Below are 12,016 nucleotides of genomic sequence, written 5' to 3'. Positions count from 1 at the left end.
AGCAAGTGAGGGCAAGGAGCTGCTCAAAGCTCTGCCAAGGCACACTAGGAGGACACCGCCTCTCTCTCTCCATCCCTCTGTCCCCTCATCCCTCCATCCTCAGTCAGTCTCTTTTCTGGCCTGGCATCTGGTCTCTGTTCTCTAGGTTTCTTTTCTCAATCCTCTCTTTTTTTATTCATTTCATCTTCTGTTTTTTTTATTCCTCGCCTCTTTCTCTCTCTAAACATCTATCTCTTTAATATCTCTCCCTGCCTATCGCTGTAATCCCTCCCTCTTTAATATCTCTCCCTGCCTATCGCTGTAATCCCTCCCTCTTTAATATCTCTCCCTGTCTATTCGCTGGGTCCGTGTGTCGCTCTCTCCGTATCCGTCCGTCTGTCCGTCTATCCGTCCGTCCGTGTGTCCGTCTGTCTGTCCGTCAGCCGGGGCCCCCGTCGTTTCGGGGGTTAGGGGCCCTCACTTCCTGCGTGGCTGGGCCTCCTGGGCCAGTCCCTGTGCGGGGCCCCCCATCTCTGTGAGGCCCTGGGGGTGGGGGTGGGGGCTGGGGCCCATGCCCATATTTCGCTCACGGTCACGGTCACGGTCACCACCCTTCTGCTGCTGCTTAACCTGAGTCAGGATGTCCCGGATCTTTCTCTGGGCCAGCTGGAGGAGGAGGAGGAGAGAGAGAGAGAGAGAGAGAGAGAGAGAGAGAGAGAGAGAGAGAGAGAGAGAGAGAGAGAGATAATGGAGGGAGGGAGGGAGGAGAGAGGAGATAGAGAGAAGAGAGAAGAGAGAGAGAGAGAGAGAGAGAGAGAGAGAGAGAGAGAGAGAGAGAGAGAGAGAGAGAGAGAGAGAGAGAAGAGAGATAGAGGGAGTGAGAGAGACAGAGAAATAAAAGAGAGATCAGGGCGGGAGGGAGAGGCGAGGATAGAGGAGAGAGAGGAAGATGGAGGGAGATATATATATATAGAGAGATAGATATAGAGAGATGGAGAGATATAGATATAGAGATGGAGATATAGAGATAGAGAGATAGATATAGAGATATAGAGAGAGATAGATGGGCAAACAGTGTATTTGCTTTATTTGTTAGGCCACTATCCTAACTAGAAAATGAGCGTGTGTTGGTAAAAGCAGGCAGTGGTCTGGAGAATAGAATAGTGAGGAGATGTAGAACTCCACCCAGATGTAGTCTATATGTAGTCTATAGTGAGGAGATGGAGAACTGTGTTATGTTATGAACAGGGACATCTGTAACACTAATGATGGCAGCAACAACAAAACCACTTGCTTCAAAATAAATATATTCAGAGAAAGTAATTGAATGTGATGTGATTTTATAATTACGTAAAATTCGAATTAACTTCATCTTGAGATGAAACGTGAGTTTTAAAGATGTGTTAAATTAATCATGATCTCTGCTAAAAGGCTGAGAATCACGCAGTGAATGGTTACCATGGTAACTAAGGGTTATGTGGCAGAAACCACTGGATGGCCAAATGAACCACTCTGTGTTGTCAGCAATTTTATGATATAAGAAAAACTAGGATATACAGTATTATGACAGATCCTATTTATCCATTCTGGTTCTGCAGTGCATGGGGCTTTGTGAGGTCATGACCTGGCTGGCGTTTTGTGAGGTCACTACCTGGCTGGCGTAGAAGTGTCCAATGATCTTAACGATGACCTGGTCGTTCTCGTCTGGGGTCTGTTCTCTGGGCACCACCACCTCAGCTGCTGTCAGATTCTGAAGCTCATTCACCTGGAAATGAGAAATAATAGTCCATTAGAAAGATTAGATTAGATTAGATAAAAATGTATTGCCATCATACAGCACAAGTACAGCACAATGAAAATAAGTTGGCAACTAACCAGAGTGCATATGTAACAGTAAATTGCAATAGCAATATACAATGTGCAAGTGATTGAACTGGAATATATATAAATTAGTACTACTGAGTAATAATGCTTGTTTTATGTATGTTACAATAGAATTATAATGATACAGGTATAAAAACACTATGGTAGTAGGTCATACTGGCCAGTGGTAGAACTAGTAAGAGTAGGTAAGGGATATGATGATGATGATGATGATGATGATGATGATGATGATATAGTTATGATATGGTTATTTGTTATAGTTATGATATGGTTATTTGTTATAGTTATGATATGGTTATTAGTTATGGTTATGATATGGTTGTTCGTTATGGTTATGGTATGGTAATTAGTTATAGTTATTGTAAGGTTATGCTTATGTTATGATATAGTTATGGTTCATATGTATGGTTATTAGTTATGGTATGGTTATTACTTAGTTATGTTCGTGTTATGGTATAGTTATGATGTGGTTATTAGTTATGGTTATGTTATGGTATAGTTATGGTTATGATATGGTTATTAGTTATGGTATAGTTATGGTTATGATATGGTTGTGATATGGTTATTAGTTATGGTTATGTTACGGTATAGTTATGATTATTATAGGGTTGTGATATGGTTATTAGTTATGGTTATGTTACGGTATAGTTATGGTTATGATATGGTTATGGTTATATATTAACTCACAGTTTTTCCTCCTTTGCCGATGACTCTTCCTGCAGCAGCAGCCGCCACCTTGATGTGAGTCTCCAGTTTGACTTCCTCCTTTGGACCAAAGAAATTCTCTTCCTTCAGTTTGCCGTAGATCCTGCCCTGGGCCTGCAGGGGGAGACACAGAGTCAAGGAACACTATTATAATAATGTATGGTACTGAGATATTCTGATTGACAAGCTAAAAGCAATTGGTTTTGATAGTCTATTAGTGAGCTGGATGCAATCCTACCTTGAGGGGAGAGAACAGATGGTGGAGGTAAACGGTACTCTACCCCCCCCCTCACAGTGAGCTGTGGTGTTCCACAAGGAAGCATACTAGGACCGCTACTAGTATGACAAGAACAAGTTACAGGTTGAAAAAACCCTCAGCTCAGAACTCGGCAGAATCTTCACCTGGCTCGCTGATAACAAACTATCATTACACCTGGGTAAAACAGAGTCCATTCTCTTCGGATCAAATAACAAACTCAGCAAGACCGACGGCTTCTCAGTTACAGTGGGTGACAATATTGTCACAAGGAAAGATGAAATTACATACCTAGGTTCCATCCTAGAGGCAAATCTTTCCTGTGACAAAATGGCATCCAATGTAATCAAAAAAGTCAACCAACAAACTAGAATCGATTCTTGTACCGGATCTCCTCTCTGGTAAACAAGAATACCCTGAAGACTCTGGCAGGAGCACTCATTCAAGGGTACTATGATTATGCTTGCACCTCATGGTACCAAAGCACCTCAAAAGCGCTAAAAACAAGATTACAAACATCACAAAACAAACTGGTCAGACTACTACTTGACCTTACTCCTAGAACCCACCTCACCCCTGCCCACTTTGACTACCTAGGATGGCTTAGAGTAGACGACAGAGTACAGCAACTTGCAATGGGCCTGGTCTACAAGATACACTACACGACTAAGGTACCCATGTACATGTCAAAATACTTCCCAAAGGTCAGTGAATACCACGACCACAACACCAGAGGGAGCTCCACAAATCATGTTAAACCCAGATTCGGCTCAAACAAGAGACTAAACACGTTTCGCAATTATGCCACATCAATGTGGAATGCCCTACCCAAAGCTGTAAAGGAATGTGAATCACTACGCACTTTAAAAACCACTGTCAAAGAGCACCTACGGGAGACTGCAATTCGAAACTGGTCTGGCCCCTGTAAATGTCCTAACCCAACCCCCTCCAATGTACAGTAAATGTCCGACTCCTAACCCAATAATACACGAGACCCTCTTCTTGGGACCAAGTAAGGTTTCGTCGATATTCCAATGTACAGTTCCCCCCCCCCCCCGCCTACCCACCTCCAATGTACAGTTTCCCCCACCCACCCCACCTACCCATCCCCCCCCCCCACCCCACCTACCCATCCCCCCCACCCCACCTCCTCCAATGTACAGTTTCTACGTCAAATGTATATACTCTCTTTTTTAGACGCTTTTTTGTATCACAAACAGTACTGTATTTGTAAATCTGGTATGTCATAAATGTATAGATGTAGCAGTACTGTCTATCTGTATGTCATGTATGTCATAATATGTTATGATGAATTGAAAATGGGGGACCCTGATGTAAACAAGACAAAAGTCTTTCTCTGGTCTGCATCCCCTTAACAATTGTGTGTATTGAGCTGTACTGTATTGTACCCATTCTGCAATCTGTTAATACAATTTTCAATCAATCAATCAATCAATATCTGTAGATCCTGCCCTGGGCCTGCAGGGGGAGACACAGAGTCAAGGAACACTATTATAATAATGTATGGTACTGAGCTATCTGTAGATCCTGCCCTGGGCCTGCAGGGGGAGACACAGAGTCAAGGAACACTATTATATTAATGTATGGTACTGAGCTATCTGTAGATCCTGCCCTGGGCCTGCAGGGGGAGACACGGAGTCAAGGAACACTATTATAATAATGCATGGTACTGAGCTATCTGTAGATCCTGCCCTGGGCCTGCAGGGGGAGACACGGAGTAATTGACAGCAGTGGTTCCCATGGTGACGTAAGGGAATCCCAGGAATTGTTGGGGAGGCTGCAGGGGCTTATCTGTGATGACACGATGAAGGTCTTTGTACCAAAATATTGTTAAGATTTGGACATTTGTCTTGACACATAGAGTATCTGCTGTTTAAAATATAAATAACAGAGATACAGTCGTTTCATACACAGCCTGGGGTCTGAAATAATCATAATCATAATAATAATAAATTGTTCCGAATTAAGATGTTCTTACTGCAAGAGGAAAAAGCAGCGTGAGGGAGAATCCGTACCTTGAACTGGGCCTCTGGGGGTCCTGTCACTATCACCATCCTCATCTTAGAGTCTGGAGCCTCCGCAGGAGCAATCTGGAGAGGAGAGGAGAGGAGAGGAGAGGAGAGGAGAGGAGAGGAGAGGAGAGGAGAGGAGCGGAGAGGAGAGGAGAGGAGAGGAGAGGAGAGGAGAGGAGAGGAGAGGAGAGGAGCGGAGAGGAGAGGAGAGGAGAGGAGAGGAGAGGAGAGGAGAGGAGAGGAGGGGATGGGAGAGGAGAGGAGAGGAGAGGAGAGGAGAGGAGCGGAGAGGAGAGGAGAGGCGAGGCGAGGAGAGGAGAGGAGAGGAGAGGAGAGGAGAGGAGGGGAGAGGAGAGGAGCGGAGCGGAGAGGAGGGGAGAGGAGATGAGAGGGGAGGAGGGGAGAGGAGAGGAGAGGAGGGGATGGGAGAGGAGGAGGGGAGAGGAGAGGAGAGGAGGGGATGGGAGAGGAGAGGAGCGGAGCGGAGAGGAGATGAGAGGAGAGGAGAGGAGAGGAGAGGAGAGGAGAGGAGAGGAGAGGGGAGGAGAGAGGAGAGGAGATGAGGAGAGGAGAGAGGAGGAGAGAGGAGAGGAGGGGAGAGGAGAGGAGAAGAGAAGAGAGGAGGGGAGAGGAGGGGGGAGGGGAGAGGGAAGAGAGGAGAAGAGGGGAGAGGAGAGGAGAATGTGCTTGGGTTAGGTTTAGTACAGACCTGTCCTATGTGCTTGGGTTAGGTAGGTTTAATACAAACCTTGATGGAAGCTCCAGCGAAGCGGCTCAGCTGTTTGATATGTTGTCCTTTCTTCCCGATGATGGCCCCTACAGCCTGGGCTGGAATATACACATGGACCGTCTCCTGCTCTGGAGCCTGGACACGGACACGGACACGGACACACACACACGGACACACACGGACACACACACACACACATATTATTATTATTATGTAAGTCTGCCTAACTTACAAACCGGCAAGGGACATAAACATCACCGATGGAGCACTGCCGATGGAGACTCTGTGTTCAGGTTAACAGAACATGAGGTGAGGAGGACCTTTAAGAAAGTGAATACCAGGAAGGCAGCAGGACCGGACGGTATCCCCGGTTGTGTCCTAAAAGTCTGTGCCGACCAACTGGCCCCGGTATTCACTGACATATTCAACTGTCCTTAGAACAGTCTGTCATCCCCACCTGTCTGAAAAAGTCCACCATTATCCCTGTACCCAAAAAATCCACGCCCACTTGCCTCAACGACTATCGCCCTGTAGCTCTCACTTCCATAGCCATGAAGTGCTTTGAGAAGCTAATGAAGGGCTACATCTGTTCCTCCCTCCCCAACACCTTGGACCACCTGCAATTTGCATATCGCCCCAACAGGTCCACGGAGGTCAAACAGGTCCACACAGGCCAAACAGGTCCACTGATGATGCGGTCTCCCAAGTACTGCACAGCACCCTCTCTCACCTTGACCGCCAGAAGGGGGGCTATGTGAGACTGTTGTTCATTGACTACAGCTCAGCGTTCAACACCATAGTCCCCACCAGACTGGTGGACAAGCTGATCGAGCTGGGTCTGAGCTCCGCTCTGAGCGCCTGGATACTGGACTTTCTGAGCGAAAGGCCCCAGGCGGTCAGGGTGGGGGGTCAGACCTCCAACACCATCACCCTGAGCATCGGGTCCCCTCAGGGCTGTGTTCTGAGCCCCCTGCTGTACTCACTATACACACACGACTGTGTGGCCAAGTTCAGCTCCAACTCCATAGTGAAGTTTGCGGACGACACAGTGGTGGTGGGGCTGATCTCGGACAACGACGAGAAGGCCTACCGGGAGGAGGTTGAGGTACTGGAACGCTGGTGCCAGGACAACAGCCTGCTCCTGAACATTGGTAAAACCAAGGAGCTGATCGTGGATTATAGGAGAGGACAGCAGGAGACACACACACCACTGAGGATAAACAGGGCTACCGTGGACAGGGTGAGCAGCTTTAAGTACCTGGGGGTCCACATCTCAGAGGATCTGACATGGACAACACACATAGACTCAGTCGTAAAAAAAGGCGAAGCAGCGCCTCTACCACCTGAGACAGTTAAGGAAGTTCAGAGTATCTGGGAAGATACTCCAGTCCTTCTACTCCGGAGCTGTAGAGAGCATCTTGACTGGAAACATCACTGCCTGGTATGCAAACAGCACGGCACAGGACAAGAAGGCCCTACAGAGAGTGGTGCGCTCAGCCGAGCGTACCACGGGTATTGCACTACCACCCCTGCAGGTTCTATACAACAAGAGGTGCAAATCCAGAGCCTGCAGAATAATGAAAGACCCCCACCACCCCAACAACAGCCTGTTCATGCTGCTGAGGTCAGGCAGACGCCTGCGAACACCAGCTACTAGGACAGAGAGACTTCGGCTCAGCTTCTTCCCCCAGGCCATCAGAGCCTTGAACACTGAACTCTCCACACACAAGCACACATGAGCACACACACGACACACACACTGTACACGCTCACACACTAGCAGCCACTTTAACATGAGCAAGCACACACCCATGCTGCACACGCCCACACTTATGGCCACTTTACAAAAGGAAAGGTCACTTTAAGAATAGTATAGTATAACTTGAGATTGTATAATATAGCATGTACATAAAGACCCAGTGCCTCATCCGTAGCTAACAGTGTATTGCACTACCGCAGGACCTAGCATGTCCTCCCATGCTCTGTAAATAACTTATGTACATATACCGATATGCCCTACTCTGTTTACTTGTTTTATTGCACAATGTCGTTCTATTGGATTCTATTATATGTTATTACTATTGTATTATGCACATCGTTGCGGGCAAGACCACCCGCATTTCATTGTATACTCGTATGCCGTGACAAATAAAACTCTTGACTTGACTTGACTTGAGGACGCCATAGCCCATGTGCTGCACACAGCAGCATCACACCTGGACAAGAGGCAGGGGAACTATGTTAGAATGCTATTTATCGTCTACAGCTCAGCATTCAATACCATAGTCCCCTCCAAACTCGTAAGCTCAGAGACCTGGGCTTGAACTACGACCTCTGCCAGTGGGTCTTCCTGACAGAAAGACCCCAGGTGGTGAGAGCAGGCAACTGCACCTCCTCATCCATCACTCTCAACACAGGTGCCCCCCAGGGCTGTGTTCTGAGCCCCCTCCTCTACTCTCTGTACACACATGCCTGTGTGGCACAGGCGAAACAGCAACACAATTATCAAGTTTGCTGACAACACAGTTGTGGTGGGCCTGATCTCTGCAAACGACGAGAGGGCCTACCTGGGAGAGGTAGAGAACCTGGCGCTGTGGTGCCGGGAGAACAGCCTCTCCCTGAACATCAGCAAAACGAAAGAGATGATTGTGGACTTTAGGAGGTTGGGGGTCAGGCACTACAGCCCCCTCAGCATCGACGAGGCACCAGTCGAGAGAGTGAACAGTTTTAAGTACCTCGGAGTCCACATATCCGAGGACTTGACATGGACCACACACTTTGACAGTGTAGTGAAGAAGGCACAGCAGGCACGGGAGCTTCTATCCCAGGCCATCAGGATGCTCAATGGCTCTATGTAACAACCCATCATCATCTACACTCATTGCACACACATCCACATGCACACACCTTAACACTCACTTTAGACACTTTAACACTACATTATATTTATCTATTATTAAAGAGATTTGCACTACATTCATACCTCATTTGCATTTGCACCTTACCTTAAAAGTTTTCTACCTCATTTTCTGCATTGTACCTCACTGTTTACAAATTTTTACTCACTGTACTTAGATTGTACCTAGGTTGTACTTTAGATTGTATATTGTATATATGTATATTGTATATTCCACTTTACTTACTTTTTTTACTTACTTTTTTTTACTGTATGAAGTACACTCTCAGGGGCTCATACAGAACCAAGAATTTCACTGTAAAGTATGTGTATTTTATTGTGACAATTAATAAACAAACTTAAACTTGAACATTGTAAATGCAGTCAGATATTAAGATACCTCTCAGTTATGCAGTGTGTGAGAGAGAGAGAGATAGATAGATATAGATAGATAGATAGATAGATAGATAGATAGACAGATAGATAGATAGATAGATAGATAGATAGATAGACAGATAGATAGATAGATAGATAGATAGATAGATAGATAGATAGATAGATAGATAGATAGATAGATAGATAGATAGATAGATAGACAGACAGACAGACAGACAGACAGACAGACAGACAGACAGACAGACAGACAGACAGACAGACAGACAGACAGACAGACAGTGTCCTTACCCCGAAGGACCCGTAGGGGGCGCCGCCAGAAGAGTTTCCAGGTGGGGGAGGCGGCATGGAGGAGGAGGGGGGGAAGAGGCCCAGGGCTCCCAGGTTAAGCCCTGGGATCAGGTGAGTCTGTTGCTGGAGAGAAAACATAACTTAACGCCAAGAAGACATTGGTACCCAGTGCTGGGTTGGTTTGGGTCTTTTCTTGGGCTCTGTTGACAATAAGAAACAAATTAATCCTTAAGAGTCCAACGTTGAGATGAGATGAGTAAAAAAAATGCAGGCTGAGACTAGAGCTGCTGCAAAAACCTGTAAATACACTCCTAGCAGTGTCTTCAAGGTATCAGATAAAGTCTTCCTCTGTTCGAATTCTTTACATTTACATTTAGCTGATGCTTTTATCCAAAGTGACTTACAAAACAAGTCAGAAGGAGGGGTAAACCTCTGGCAGCTAAGAGTAAGTGGTATTGTTCATCTAGCAGTGCAGAACTTGTGTGCTACACTCTGAGTGAGTACATAGTAGTATTAGCATAAAAAAATATATTGTTTGTTTCCTGTTGGTTGTCAGTTAGGCCATGGGTAGGTAGGGAATTTATTTAATTTATTTTTTTTATTTTATTCTGTCCCACGGCGACTATGGATAGGGAATTTCTTTATTTAATTAAAATGTTCACAACAACATGGATGCATGTACTCTGCCAGCATGTTTAATATCCATAATACTAAAGGTTTGACTAAGATTTCTATGAAACTTTATTAAAAAAAGAAAAGAAAAAAATCTGATTTTTTTTTTAACTCATAAAATATATTGGGTCGCACCTAAATCGGCAGGGTCGGTCGGCAACCGGAAACAAACCATTATTTTTGTTAGGCCCAGTAAGTAGTAGTATAGGCATAGTAGATAGTAGGGCTGACCCCTATTAGTCGATTAGTCGACTACTAATCGGTCGAAAGGAGCCGTAGTCGACTAGCCAACCTCTTAGTCGAATATACAAAAAATAAAAATATATATATATATTTTTTTTTATCATTCTTTCCAAACGAAAAGAGGCCTAGAAGCGTGACTAACGCTAATGGCACGCATACCAGAGGCTAACTGCCTACGAAAACAGGCACAGAGGCACTGAAAGAGGATTTCACCCATCTAATGAACACACTAGACTAGACAAAATATCAAGATGTATCCATCAGTGGACCAATTGCATGCTTTTGCAGAGGACAAGAAGCCTTCAGTCGACTCCTTCAGACATTAAGCACCCCCCACAGCCCAAGTGGAATGATATATATATATTTTTTTAATTTAAATAAATTATATATATATATTTTTTTATATGTGTGTGTGTGTGTGTGTGTGTGTGTGTGTGTGTGTGTGTGTGTGTGTGTGTGTGTGTGTGTGTGTCACTGACTGCTGACTCACATTCATAGCAGCAATGTCGTTGTCATAGGCCTCTCTGACTTTCTTCATGATCTCCACCTCTGCCAGGCAGCAGGCCTCGATGGGCCCCTTCACTGTGATGGTCCTCTCTGGGTTGTACAGCGTCAGGTCCTGAAGACTGGACACGAGAGGAGCAGCATCATATGAGTTATAAGACAAATACATAAATAAATAGATAGATAGATAGATAGATAGATAGATAGATAGATAGATAGATAGATAGATAGATAGATAGATAGATAGATAGATAGATAGATAGATAGATAGATAGATAGATAGATAGATAGATTGTGTGTGTGTGTGTGTGTGTGTGTGTGTGTGTGTGTGTGTGTGTGTGTGTGTGTGTGTGTGTGTGTGTGTGTGTGTGTGTGTGTGTGTGTCTGTCTTACGGGGAGATGGTGATCTTGGTCTCCGTGTCCTGCTCTACTTTCTTCAGGTTGCGTCCTTCCTTCCCGATCAGACGACCCACGAAGTTGTTGTGAGCCAGGATCTTCAGAGGAACCTCATCAGCCCTGCAAGTCATCATCATCATCATTACAGAGACACCTAAACATGACAGGGGAGCTTTAAAGGCCCAGTCTGTGATGTTTCTTACACTGTAAATGAAGGAGCGGGACTGTCTCGACCCAATTATGACTCAACATATGAGTCCATTTTACTCCCAATGTTTACAAACATTGCCAACACGAGCAAACCTTTTTACAGCCCCAAAATATTGCAACATTTATTTTCAAAAACAAAACTATATGTATAGTGTTAGTCCTTGTATCAAGAGCTTGGTCTGTCAACAAAAGAATGACAGCATGTTGTCTAGTGTTAGTCCTTGTATCTAGAGCTCAGTCAACTAAAGAATGACAACATGTTGTCTAGTGTTAGTCCTTGTATCTAGAGCTCAGTCAGTCAACTAGAGAATGACAGCATGTTGTCTAGTGTTAGTCCTTGTATCTAGAGCTCAGTCAGTCAACTAGAGAATGACAACATGTTGTCTAGTGTTAGTACTTGTATCAAGAGCTCAGTCAGTCAACTAGAGAATGACAACATGTTGTCTAGTGTTAGTCCCTGTATCAAGAGCTCAGTCAGTCAACTAGAGAATGACAACATGTTGTCTAGTGTTAGTACTTGTATCAAGAGCTCAGTCAGTCAACTAGAGAATGACAACATGTTGTCTAGTGTTAGTACTTGTATCAAGAGCTCAGTCAGTCAACTAGAGAATGACAACATGTTGTCTAGTGTTAGTACTTGTATCAAGAGCTCAGTCAGTCAACTAGAGAATGACAGCATGTTGTCTAGTGTTAGTCCTTGTATCTAGAGCTCAGTCAGTCAACTAGAGAATGACAGCATGTTGTCTAGTGTTAGTCCTTGTATCAAGAGCTCAGTCAGTCAACTAGAGAATGACAACATGTTGTCTAGTGTTAGTACTTGTATC

General features: G+C 45.0%; 1 protein-coding gene across 1 annotated transcript in view; it reads right to left on the bottom strand.

Moving 5' to 3' along the window:
• Positions 1-345: 345 nt before the first annotated feature.
• The window catches only part of LOC311240465 (insulin-like growth factor 2 mRNA-binding protein 1), a gene marked incomplete at its 5' end in the record, with an annotated part of 44,670 nt that continues 32,999 nt past the window's right edge, over positions 346-12,016 (bottom strand). Inside the window, 8 exons of the mRNA XM_084329046.1 lie at positions 346-645; positions 1,631-1,744; positions 2,551-2,682; positions 4,861-4,935; positions 5,606-5,722; positions 9,168-9,290; positions 10,573-10,708; positions 10,980-11,102. Of these exons, the coding sequence (XP_084185172.1) occupies positions 457-645; positions 1,631-1,744; positions 2,551-2,682; positions 4,861-4,935; positions 5,606-5,722; positions 9,168-9,290; positions 10,573-10,708; positions 10,980-11,102 (1,009 nt within the window). The 3' untranslated portion in view covers positions 346-456. The remainder of the gene's footprint in view (positions 646-1,630; positions 1,745-2,550; positions 2,683-4,860; positions 4,936-5,605; positions 5,723-9,167; positions 9,291-10,572; positions 10,709-10,979; positions 11,103-12,016) is intronic.

This window comes from Notolepis coatsorum (assembly GCF_963971535.1).
Source record: "Notolepis coatsorum genome assembly, chromosome: 14".
Classification (NCBI taxonomy): domain Eukaryota; kingdom Metazoa; phylum Chordata; class Actinopteri; order Aulopiformes; family Paralepididae; genus Notolepis; species Notolepis coatsorum.
This window is presented reverse-complemented; position numbering and strand designations above follow the sequence as displayed.